This window comes from Oncorhynchus kisutch, linkage group LG24 (assembly GCF_002021735.2).
Source record: "Oncorhynchus kisutch isolate 150728-3 linkage group LG24, Okis_V2, whole genome shotgun sequence".
Classification (NCBI taxonomy): domain Eukaryota; kingdom Metazoa; phylum Chordata; class Actinopteri; order Salmoniformes; family Salmonidae; genus Oncorhynchus; species Oncorhynchus kisutch.
Window position 1 is genome coordinate 41,779,867 of NC_034197.2, and position 11,463 is coordinate 41,791,329.

General features: G+C 54.8%; 1 protein-coding gene across 1 annotated transcript in view; it reads right to left on the bottom strand.

The window, feature by feature from the left end:
• Positions 1 to 11,463, bottom strand: part of cables2b (Cdk5 and Abl enzyme substrate 2b) — a 91,735-nt gene that overhangs the window by 9,213 nt on the left and 71,059 nt on the right. The window contains exon 7 of the mRNA XM_031804089.1: positions 9,079 to 9,185. Within this exon, the coding sequence (XP_031659949.1) occupies positions 9,079 to 9,185 (107 nt within the window). The remainder of the gene's footprint in view (positions 1 to 9,078; positions 9,186 to 11,463) is intronic.

Consider the following 11,463-nt stretch of genomic DNA (forward strand, 5'->3'; position numbering starts at 1 on the left):
CCTAAGGGAGGGCTAAGGGAGGGCTTATAGTAGGCCTAAGGGAGGGCTAAGGGAGGGCTTATAGTAGGCCTAAGGGAGGGCTAAGGGAGGGCTTATAGTAGGGCTAAGGGAGGGCTAAGGGAGGGCTTATAGTAGGCCTAAGGGAGGGCTAAGGGAGGGCTTATATTAGGCCTAAGGGAGTGCTTATAGTAGGGCTAAGGGAGGGCTTATAGTAGGCCTAAGGGAGGGCTAAGGGAGGGCTTATAGTAGGGCTAAGGGAGGGCTAAGGGAGGGCTTATAGTAGGGCTAAGGGAGGGCTAAGGGAGGGCTTATAGTAGGCCTAAGGGAGGGCTAAGGGAGGGCTTATAGTAGGCCTAAGGGAGGGCTAAGGGAGGGCTTATATTAGGCCTAAGGGAGGGCTTATATTAGGCCTAAGGGAGGGCTTATAGTAGGCCTAAGGGAGGGCTTATAGTAGGCCTAAGGGAGGGCTAAGGGAGGGCTTATATTAGGCCTAAGGGAAGGCTTATAGTAGGGCTAAGGGAGGGCTTATAGTAGGGCTAAGGGAGCGCTAAGGGAGGGCTTATAGTAGGGCTAAGGGAGGGCTAAGGGAGGGCTTATAGTAGGGCTAAGGGAGGGCTTATAGTAGGCCTAAGGGAGGGCTAAGGGAGGGCTTATAGTAGGCCTAAGGGAGGGCTAAGGGAGGGCTTATAGTAGGGCTAAGGGAGGGCTAAGGGAGGGCTTATAGTAGACCTAAGGGAAGGTTTATAGTAGGGCTAAGGGAGGGCTAAGGGAGGCCTAAGGGAGGGTTTATAGTAGGCCTAAGGGAGGGCTAAGGGAGGCCTAAGGGAGGGCTAAGGGAGGGCTAAGGGAGGGCTTATAGTAGGCCTAAGGGAGGGTTTATAGTAGGGCTAAGGGAGGGCTAAGGGAGGCCTAAGGGAGGGCTAAGGGAGGGCTAAGGGAGGGCTAAGGGAGGCCTAAGGGAGGGCTAAGGGAGGGCTAAGGGAGGCCTAAGGGAGGCCTAAGGGAGGGCTTATAGTAGGGCTAAGGGAGGGCTAAGGGAGGCCTAAGGGAGGCCTAAGGGAGGGCTTATAGTAGGGCTAAGGGAGGGCTAAGGGAGGGCTAAGGGAGGCCTAAGGGAGGGCTAAGGGAGGGCTAAGGGAGGCCTAAGGGAGGGCTAAGGGAGGCCTAAGGGAGGCCTAAGGGAGGGCTAAGGGAGGGCTAAGGGAGGCCTAAGGGAGGCCTAAGGGAGGGCTAAGAGAGGGCTAAGGGAGGCCTAAGGGAGGGCTAAGGGAGGGCTTATAGTAGGCCTAAGGGAGGGTTTATAGTAGGGCTAAGGGAGGGCTAAGGGAGGCCTAAGGGAGGCCTAAGGGAGGGCTAAGGGAGGGCTAAGGGAGGCCTAAGGGAGGGCTAAGGGAGGGCTAAGGGAGGGCTAAGGGAGGGCTTATAGTAGGGCTAAGGGAGGGCTAAGGGAGGGCTAAGGGAGGACTAAGGGAGGGCTAAGGGAGGGCTAAGGGAGGGCTAAGGGAGGCCTAAGGGAGGGCTAAGGGAGGGCTTATAGTAGGCCTAAGGGAGGGCTAAGGGAGGGCTTATAGTAGGCCTAAGGGAGGCCTAAGGGAGGGCTAAGGGAGGACTAAGGGAGGGCTAAGGGAGGGCTAAGGGAGGCCTAAGGGAGGGCTAAGGGAGGGCTTATAGTAGGCCTAAGGGAGGGTTTATAGTAGGCCTAAGGGAGGGCTAAGGGAGGGCTAAGGGAGGCCTAAGGGAGGCCTAAGGGAGGGCTAAGGGAGGGCTAAGGGAGGCCTAAGGGAGGCCTAAGGGAGGGCTAAGAGAGGGCTAAGGGAGGGCTAAGGGAGGCCTAAGGGAGGGCTAAGGGAGGGCTTATAGTAGGCCTAAGGGAGGGTTTATAGTAGGGCTAAGGGAGGGCTAAGGGAAGGCTAAGGGAGGCCTAAGGGAGGGCTAAGGGAGGCCTAAGGGAGGGCTTATAGTAGGGCTAAGGGAGGGCTAAGGGAGGGCTAAGGGAGGACTAAGGGAGGACTAAGGGAGGGCTAAGGGAGGGCTAAGGAAGGGCTAAGGGAGGGCTAAGGGAGGCCTAAGGGAGGGCTTATAGTAGGCCTAAGGGAGGGTTTTATAGTAGGGCTAAGGGAGGGCTAAGGGAGGCCTAAGGGAGGACTAAGGGAGGGCTAAGGGAGGGCTAAGGGAGGCCTAAGGGAGGGCTAAGGGAGGACTAAGGGAGGGCTAAGGGAGGCCTAAGGGAGGCCTAAGGGAGGGCTTATAGTAGGCCTAAGGGAGGCCTAAGGGAGGGCTAAGGGAGGGCTAAGGGAGGCCTAAGGGAGGGTTAAGGGCAGCCTAAGGGAGGCCTAAGGGAGGCCTAAGGGAGGTTTAAGGGAGGCCTAAGGGAGGCCTAAGGGAGGGTTAAGGAAGGCCTAAGGGAGGCCTAAGGGAGGGTTAAGGGAGGCCTAAGGGAGGCCTAAGGGAGGGCTTATAGTAGGCCTAAGGGAGGCCTAAGGGAGGGTTAAGGGAGGCCTAAGGGAGGGTTAAGGGAGGCCTAAGGGAGGCCTAAGGGAGGGGCTTATAGTAGGCCTAAGGGAGGGCTAAGGGAGGGCGTATAGTAGGCCTAAGGGAGGCCTAAGGGAGGGCTTATAGTAGGCCTAAGGGAGGGCTAAGGGAGGCCTAAGGGAGGCCTAAGGGAGGGCTTATAGTAGGGCTAAGGGAGGGCTAAGGGAGGCCTAAGGGAGGCCTAAGGGAGGGCTTATAGTAGGGCTAAGGGAGGGCTAAGGGAGGCCTAAGGGAGGGCTTATAGGAGGGCTAAGGGAGGCCTAAGGGAGGGCTAAGGGAGGGCTACGGGAGGGCTAAGGGAGGCCTAAGGGAGGCCTAAGGCAGGGCTAAGAGAGGGCTAAGGGAGGCCTAAGGGAGGGCTAAGGGAGGGCTTATAGTAGGCCTAAGGGAGGGTTTATAGTAGGGCTAAGGGAGGGCTAAGGGAGGGCTAAGGGAGGCCTAAGGGAGGGCTAAGGGAGGGGTAAGGGAGGCCTAAGGGAGGGCTAAGGGAGGGCTTATAGTAGGGCTAAGGGAGGGCTAAGGGAGGGCTAAGGGAGGCCTAAGGGAGGCCTAAGGGAGGGCTAAGGGAGGCTAAGGGAGGCCTAAGGGAGGGCTTATAGTAGGCCTAAGGGAGGGCTAATAGTAGGCCTAAGGGAGGCCTAAGGGAGGGCTAAGGGAGGACTAAGGGGGGGCTAAGGGAGGGCTAAGGGAGGCCTAAGGGAGGGCTAAGGGAGGGCTTATAGTAGGCCTAAGGGAGGGTTTATAGTAGGGCTAAGGGAGGGCTAAGTGAGGCCTAAGGGAGGACTAAGGGAGGGCTAAGGGAGCGCTAAGGGAGGGCTAAGGGAGGGCTAAGGGAAGCCTAAGGGAGGCCTAAGGGAGGCCTAAGGGAGGGCTAAGAGAGGGCTAAGGGAGGGCTAAGGGAGGCCTAAGGGAGGACTAAGGGAGGGCTTATAGTAGGCCTAAGGGATGGTTTATAGTAGGGCTAAGGGAGGGCTAAGGGAGGGCTAAGGGAGGCCTAAGGGAGGGCTAAGGGAGGGCTAAGGGAGGCCTAAGGGAGGGCTAAGGGAGGGCTAAGGGAGGCCTAAGGGAGGGCTAAGGGAGGGCTTATAGTAGGGCTAAGGGAGGGCTAAGGGAGGGCTAAGGGAGGACTAAGGGAGGGCTAAGGGAGGGCAAAGGGAGGGCTAAGGAAGGGCTAAGGAAGGGCTAAGGGAGGGCTAAGGGAGGCCTAAGGGAGGGCTTATAGTAGGCCTAAGGGAGGGTTTATAGTAGGGCTAAGGGAGGGCTAAGGGAGGCCTAAGGGAGGCCTAAGGGAGGGCTAAGGGAGGGCTAAGGGAGGCCTAAGGGAGGCCTAAGGGAGGCCTAAGGGAGGTTTAAGGGAGGCCTAAGGGAGGGTTAAGGGAGGCCTAAGGGAGGCCTAAGGGAGGGTTAAGGGAGGCCTAAGGGAGGCCTAAGGGAGGCCTAAGGGAGGGCTTATAGTAGGCCTAAGGGAGGCCTAAGGGAGGCCTAAGGGAGGCCTAAGGGAGGGTTAAGGGAGGCCTAAGGGAGGCCTAAGGGAGGGCTTATAGTAGGCCTAAGGGAGGGCTAAGGGAGGGCTTATAGTAGGCCTAAGGGAGGCCTAAGGGAGGGCTTATAGTAGGCATAAGGGAGGGCTAAGGGAGAGCTTATAGTAGGCCTAAGGGAGGCCTAAGGGAGGGCTTATAGTAGGCCTAAGGGAGGCCTAAGGGAGGGCTTATAGTAGGCCTAAGGGAGGGCTAAGGGAGGGCTTATAGTAGGGCTAAGGGAGGGCTAAGGGAGGGCTTATAGTAGGGCTAAGGGAGGGCTAAGGGAGGGCTTATAGTAGGCCTAAGGGAGGCCTACGGGAGGGCTTATAGTAGGCCTAAGGGAGGCCTAAGGGAGGGCTTATAGTAGGCCTAAGGGAGGGCTAAGGGAGGACTTATAGTAGGCCTAAGGGAGGGCTAAGGGAGGGCTTATAGTAGACCTAAGGGAGGCCTAAGGGAGGGCTTATAGTAGGCCTAAGGGAGGGCTAAGGGAGGGCTTATAGTAGGCCTAAGGGAGGGCTAAGGGAGGGCTTATAGTAGGGCTAAGGGAGGGCTAAGGGAGGCCTAAGGGAAGGCTAAGGGAGGGCTAAGGGAGGGCTAAGGGAGGCCTAAGGGATGCCTAAGGGAGGGTTAAGGGAGGCCTAAGGGAGGCCTAAGGGAGGCCTAAGGGAGGGTTAAGGGAGGCCTAAGGGAGGCTTAAGGGAGGCCTAAGCGAGGGCTTATAGTAGGCCTAAGGGAGGCCTAAGGGAGGACTAAGGGAGGGCTTATAGTAAGGCTAAGGGAGGGCTAAGGGAGGCCTAAGGGAGGGCTAAGGGAGGCCTAAGGGAGGGTTAAGGGAGGCCTAAGGGAGGCCTAAGGGAGGGTTAAGGGAGGCCTAAGGGAGGCCTAAGGGAGGCCTAAGGGAGGGCTTATAGTAGGCCTAAGGGAGGCCTAAGGGAGGGCTTATAGTAGGCCTAAGGGAGGCCTAAGGGAGGGCTTATAGTAGGCCTAAGAGAGGGCTAAGGGAGGGCTTATAGTAGGGCTAAGGGAGGGCTAAGGGAGGGCTTATAGTAGGCCTAAGGGAGGCCTAAGGGAGGGCTTATAGTAGGCCTAAGGGAGGGCTAAGGGAGGGCTTATAGTAGGCCTAAGGGAGGGCTAAGGGAGGGCTTATAGTAGACCTAAGGGAGGCCTAAGGGAGGGCTTATAGTAGGCCTAAGGGAGGGCTAAGGGAGGGCTTATAGTAGGCCTAAGGGAGGGCTAAGGGAGTGCTAAGGGAGGGCTTATAGTAGGCCTAAGGGAGGGCTTATAGGCCTAAGGGAGGGCTAAGGGAGGGCTTATAGTAGGCCTAAGGGAGGGCTAAGGGAGGGCTTATAGTAGACCTAAGGGAGGCCTAAGGGAGGGCTTATAGTAGGCCTAAGGGAGGGCTAAGGGAGGGCTTATAGTAGGCCTAAGGGAGGGCTAAGGGAGTGCTAAGGGAGGGCTTATAGTAGGCCTAAGGGAGGGCTTATAGGCCTAAGGGAGGGCTAAGGGAGGGCTTATAGTAGGCCTAAGGGAGGGCTAAGGGAGGGCTTATAGTAGGCCTAAGGGAGGGCTAAGGGAGGGCTTATAGTAGGCCTAAGGGAGGCCTAAGGGAGGGCTAAGGGAGGGCTAAGGGAGGCCTAAGGGAGGCCTAAGGGAGGCCTAAGGGAGGCCTAAGGGAGGGCTAAGGGAGGCCTAAGGGAGGCCTAAGGGAGGCCTACGGGAGGGCTAAGGGAGGGCTAAGGGAGGCCTAAGGGAGGGCTAAGGGAGGCCTAAGGGAGGGCTAAGGGAGGCCTAAGGGAGGCCTAAGGGAGGCCTAAGGGAGGCCTAAGGGAGGCCTAAGGGAGGCCTAAGGGAGGGCTAAGGGAGGCCTAAGGGAGGCCTAAGGGAGGGCTAAGGGAGGCCTAAGGGAGGGCTAAGGGAGGCCTAAGGGAGGCCTAAGGGAGGGCTAAGGGAGGCCTAAGGGAGGGCTAAGGGAGGGCTAAGGGAGGCCTAAGGGAGGGCTAAGGGAGGCCTAAGGGAGGGCTAAGGGAGGCCTAAGGGAGGCCTAAGGGAGGGCTAAGGGAGGGCTAAGGGAGGGCTAAGGGAGGGTTAAGGGAGGCCTAAGGGAGGCCTAAGGGAGGCCTAAGGGAGGGCTAAGGGAGGCCTAAGAGAGGCCTAAGGGAGGCCTAAGGGAGGGCTAAGGGAGGCCTACGGGAGGGCTAAGGGAGGCCTAAGGGAGGGCTAAGGGAGGCCTAAGGGAGGGCTAAGGGAGGCCTAAGGGAGGGCTAAGGGAGGCCTAAGGGAGGCCTAAGGGAGGCCTAAGGGAGGGCTAAGGGAGGGCTAAGGGAGGGCTAAGGGAGGCCTAAGGGAGGGCTAAGGGAGGCCTAAGGGAGGGCTAAGGGAGGGCTAAGGGAGGGGTTTGAACACATGAAACATAAACAAGTCTTTTAATTATAATTTTTTTTTACAGGTTACTGATAACTTCTAAATACGAGGTTGACCGTATTCACCGAGGTTCTCCTCTCGTCTCCTGATGGGCACGGACCCGTAGCCAACATCTTGGAGGGGGTTTTACGTACGTCTTAAACGAGACCTGATTGGTTAAAATAATGTGGGTTTGTCCACAACGCAGAGATGAAAAGGGAATGTCAGCTGGTTCAACTCTCATGTTTTAATAAAGCTTCGGTCATTAAGATTTATTTCCAAGCGGTCGCAGGAGTCTCTCAGGAGTCTCAGGAGTCTCTCAGGAGTCTCTCAGGAGTCTCAGGAGTCTCAGGAGTCTCTCAGGAGTCTCAGGAGTCTCAGGAGTCTCTCAGGAGTCTCGCAGGAGTCTCAGGAGTCTCAGGAGTCTCTCAGGAGTCTCAGGAGTCTCAGGAGTCTCTCAGGAGTCTCAGGAGTCTCTCAGGAGTCTCGCAGGAGTCTCAGGAGTCTCAGGAGTCTCAGGAGTCTCTCAGGAGTCTCAGGAGTCTCAGGAGTCTCTCAGGAGTCCCCAGGAGTCTCTCAGGAGTCTCAGGAGTCTCAGGAGTCTCTCAGGAGTCTCAGGAGTCTCTCAGGAGTCTCTCAGGAGTCTCAGGAGTCTCTCAGGAGTCTCTCAGGAGTCCCAGGAGTCTCAGGAGTCTCTCAGGAGTCTCAGGAGTCTCAGGAGTCTCTCAGGAGTCTCAGGAGTCTCAGGAGTCTCAGGAGTCTCTCAGGAGTCTCAGGAGTCTCAGGAGTCTCAGGAGTCTCTCAGGAGTCTCAGGAGTCTCAGGAGTCTCTCAGGAGTTAGACCTTTTAAATCGACAGTCTTGAAAAGCCTTGAGAGGAGAGGAAGCTGGGCTTAGTTTTAAATCAAATAAAACAAAATGGTGGTGGGGTAGGGGGCACTTCTAAATACGAAGTATACAGGCATCAAAAATAGGCTACTCTTGTTCTATGTGCATTGTGGGCCGTGTGCATTGTGGGCAGTGTGCATTGTGGGCCGTGTGCATTGTGGGCCGTGTGCATTGTGGGCCGTGTGCATTGTGGGCCGTGTGCATTGTGGGCAGTGTGCATTGTGGGCAGTGTGCATTGTGGGCAGTGTGCATTGTGGGCCGTGTGCATTGTGGGCCGTGTGCATTGTGGGCCGTGTGGATTGTGGGCAGTGTGCATTGTGGGCCGTGTGCATTGTGGGCCGTGTGCATTGTGGGCAGTGTGCATTGTGGGCCGTGTGCATTGTGGGCCGTGTGCATTGTGGGCCGTGTGCATTGTGGGCAGTGTGCATTGTGGGCAGTGTGCATTGTGGGCCGTGTGCATTGTGGGCAGTGTGCATTGTGGGCCGTGTGCATTGTGGGCCTTGTGCATTGTGGGCAGTGTGCATTGTGGGCAGTGTGCATTGTGGGCCGTGTGCATTGTGGCAGTGTGCATTGTGGGCCGTGTGCATTGTGGGCCGTGTGAGAGAGAGAGAGAGAGAGAGAGAGGGGGAGAGGGGCAGAAGAGAGAGGGAGAGAGCGAGAGGGAGGGAAGAGAGAGGGTGAGAGAGACGGGGGTGGAAGAGAGAGGGTGAGAGGGAGGGAGGAGAGAAGAAGAGGGAGGTAGGTAGGGAGGGAGGAGAGAAGAAGAGGGAGGGAGGGAGGGTGAGAGGGAGAGGAAGAGAGGGAGAAGAGAGGGTGAGAGTGAGAGGGAGAGAGGGAGGGGGGTTATATCCTTCCTGTTTGGTCCTGTCCGGGGGTGTCCTCGGATGGGGCCACAGTGTCTCCTGACCCCTCCTGTCTCAGCCTCCAGTATTTATGCTGCAGTAGTTTATGTGTCGGGGGGCTAGGGTCAGTTTGTTATATCTGGAGTACTTCTCCTGTCCTATTCGGTGTCCTGTGTGAATCTAAGTGTGCTCTCTCTAATTCTCTCTTTCTCTCTCTCTCTCGGAGGACCTGAGCCCTAGGACCATGCCTTAGGACTACCAGACATGATGACTCCTTGCTGTCCCCAGTCCACCTGGCCGTGCTGCTGCTCCAGTTTCAACTGTTCTGCCTCATTATTATTTGACCATGCTGGTCATTTATGAACATTTGAACATCTTGGCCATGTTCTGTTATAATCTCCACCCGGCACAGCCAGAAGAGGACTGGCCACCCCACATAGCCTGGTTCCTCTCTAGGTTTCTTCCTAGGTTTTGGCCTTTCTGGGGAGTTTTTTCTAACCACCGTGCTTCTACACCTGCATTGCTTGCTGCTTGGGGTTTTAGGCTGGGTTTCTGTACAGCACTTTGAGATATCAGCTGATGTACGAAGGGCTATATAAATACATTTGATTTGATTTGATTTGAAGAGAGAAGGGGGAGGGAGGGGGTGTTGGGAAAAGAGAAAGACAAAACATCTATGGAAATGACCGTACCCACACACACACACACACACACACACACACACACACACACACACACACACACACACACACACACACACACACACACACAGACACAGACACAGACACACACACACACACACACACACACACACACACACACACACACACACACACACACACACACACACACACACACACACACACACACACACACACACACACTACAGTAGTATACCTCCTGATCTTGCTGAGTGTCAGCTTGACTTGAGGAAACTTCTCTTTAAATGTCTCGTTCATGTCCTTCTTCAGATCAGACGGCTTCACGTACTCTATCACTGTCGTCTAGTGGGGGGAGAGAGAGAAGGAGGAGAGAGGGAGGGAGCGAGAGGAGATGGGGAGAGAGAGAGGGAGCGAGAGGAGATGGGGAGAGAGAGAAGGAGGGGAAGAGAGAGAGGGAGCGAGAGAAGGAGGGGAAGAGAGAGAAGGAGGGGAAGAGAGAGAGGGAGAAACTATTAATTAATTTCTCTATAATGTTCTAAACTGTGGCCCAATAAAAGAAAGTCCATAATGGTATCTAATAACAATGGGATGAATGGACTGCTGCACACTGTGTATATTAGTCAAATATACCTTTACATTATTTATGGTTATACATATTTATTCACAGTAGACAGTCTGCTAGAGGCCATTCCATACAGTCTGGGGAGTTTACTCCTCTCCAAAGCACCTGTCGACAGAGACAAGGCCAAGACAGCTGTCTAGCGATTAGAACCCTGTCTAGCGATTAGAACCCTGTCTAGTGATTAGAACCCTGTCTAGTGATTAGAACCCTGTCTAGTGATTAGAACACTGTCTAGCGATTAGAACCCTGTCTAGTGATTAGAACACTGTCTAGTGATTAGAACCCTGTCTAGCGATTAGAACACTGTCTAGCGATTAGAACCCTGTCTAGTGATTAGAACCCCGTCTAGCGATTAGAACACTGTCTAGCGATTAGAACACTGTCTAGCGATTAGAACCCTGTCTAGTGATTAGAACCCTGTCTAGCGATTAGAACCCTGTGTAGTGATTAGAACCCCGTCTAGTGATTAGAACCCCGTCTAGTGATTAGAACCCCGTCTAGTGATTAGAACACTGTCTAGTGATTAGAACCTTGTCTAGTGATTAGAACCCCGTCTAGTGATTAGAACCCCGTCTAGTGATTAGAACCCCGTCTAGTGATTAGAACCCCGTCTAGTGATTAGAACCCCGTCTAGTGATTAGAACACTGTCTAGTGATTAGAACCTTGTCTAGTGATTAGAACCTTGTCTAGCTGCTCTGGAGAATAACAGTGTAGAGTTCAAAGCGAACCACCCTGTCCAGCAGGGCTACAGGTTAAATGTTGAAAGTAGTTCCCACAGGTCAATGAGCAGTTGACTGAGGAGTTAAAGAGATTTCCCCCATGATGTGACTATAAACCTAAACCCTTTTTCGGGACCCTGTCTTTCAAAGAGAATTCGTAAAAATCTAAATATCTTCACAGATCTTCATTGTAAAGGGTTTAAACACTGTTTTCCAATGCTTGTTCAATGAACCATAAACAATGAATGAACATGCACCTGTGGAACGGTCGTTAAGACACTAACAGCTTGCAGACGGAAGGCAATTAAGGTCACAGTTAGGTAAACTTAGGACACTAAAGAGGCCTTTCTACTGACTGAAAAACACCAAAAGAAAGATGTCCAGGCTCCCTGCTCATCTGTGTGAATGTGCTTTAGGCTGCAAAGAGGCATGAGGACTGCAGATGTGGCCAGAGAAATAAATTGCAATGTCCGTACAGTGAGACGCCTAAGACAGTGTTACAGGGAGACAGGACGGACAGCTGATCATCCTCACAGCTGATCACCCTCACCCTCAGGACAGGACATGGCAGGACATGGCAGGACATGGCAGTACATGGCAGGACAGGACATGGCAGGACAGAACATGGCAGGACAGAACATGGCAGGACAGGACATGTCCTCTCACCCTCAGGACAGGACAGGACATGGCAGGACAGAACATGGCAGGACAGGACAGGACAGAACATGGCAGGACAGGACATGGCAGGGTAGGGAAGGGGGAGTGTGTGTAGACATGTTTTTTGATACAGCACACAAAAGGGATATGCCTCAGTCCTGGCCTCAGTCCTGGCCTCAGTCCTGGCCTCAGTCCTGGCCTCAGTCCTGGCCTCAGGCCTGGCCTCAGTCCTGGCCTCAGGCCTGGCCTCAGTCCTGGCCTCAGTCCTGGCCTCAGTCCTGGCCTCAGTCCTGGCCTCAGGCCTGGCCTCAGTCCTGGCCTCAGGCCTGGCCTCAGTCCTGGCCTCAGTCCTGGCCTCAGTCCTGGCCTCAGGCCTGTGTGTTTGTTTATGTGTTTATGTGATGAGGGCAGAACGTTTGGTTTGGGACATCCACATGGTTTAGATAGATAGGAAGGGACTGGAACGATGAACAATGCAGCTAAACAACCCTGTCTCTCTCTCTCTCTCCCTCCCTCTGTCTGTCTCTCTCTCTCTCCCTCTGTCTGTCTGTCTGTCTCTCTCTCTCTCCCTCTGTCTGTCTGTCTGTCTCTCTCTCTCTCCCTCTGTCTGTCTGTCTGTCT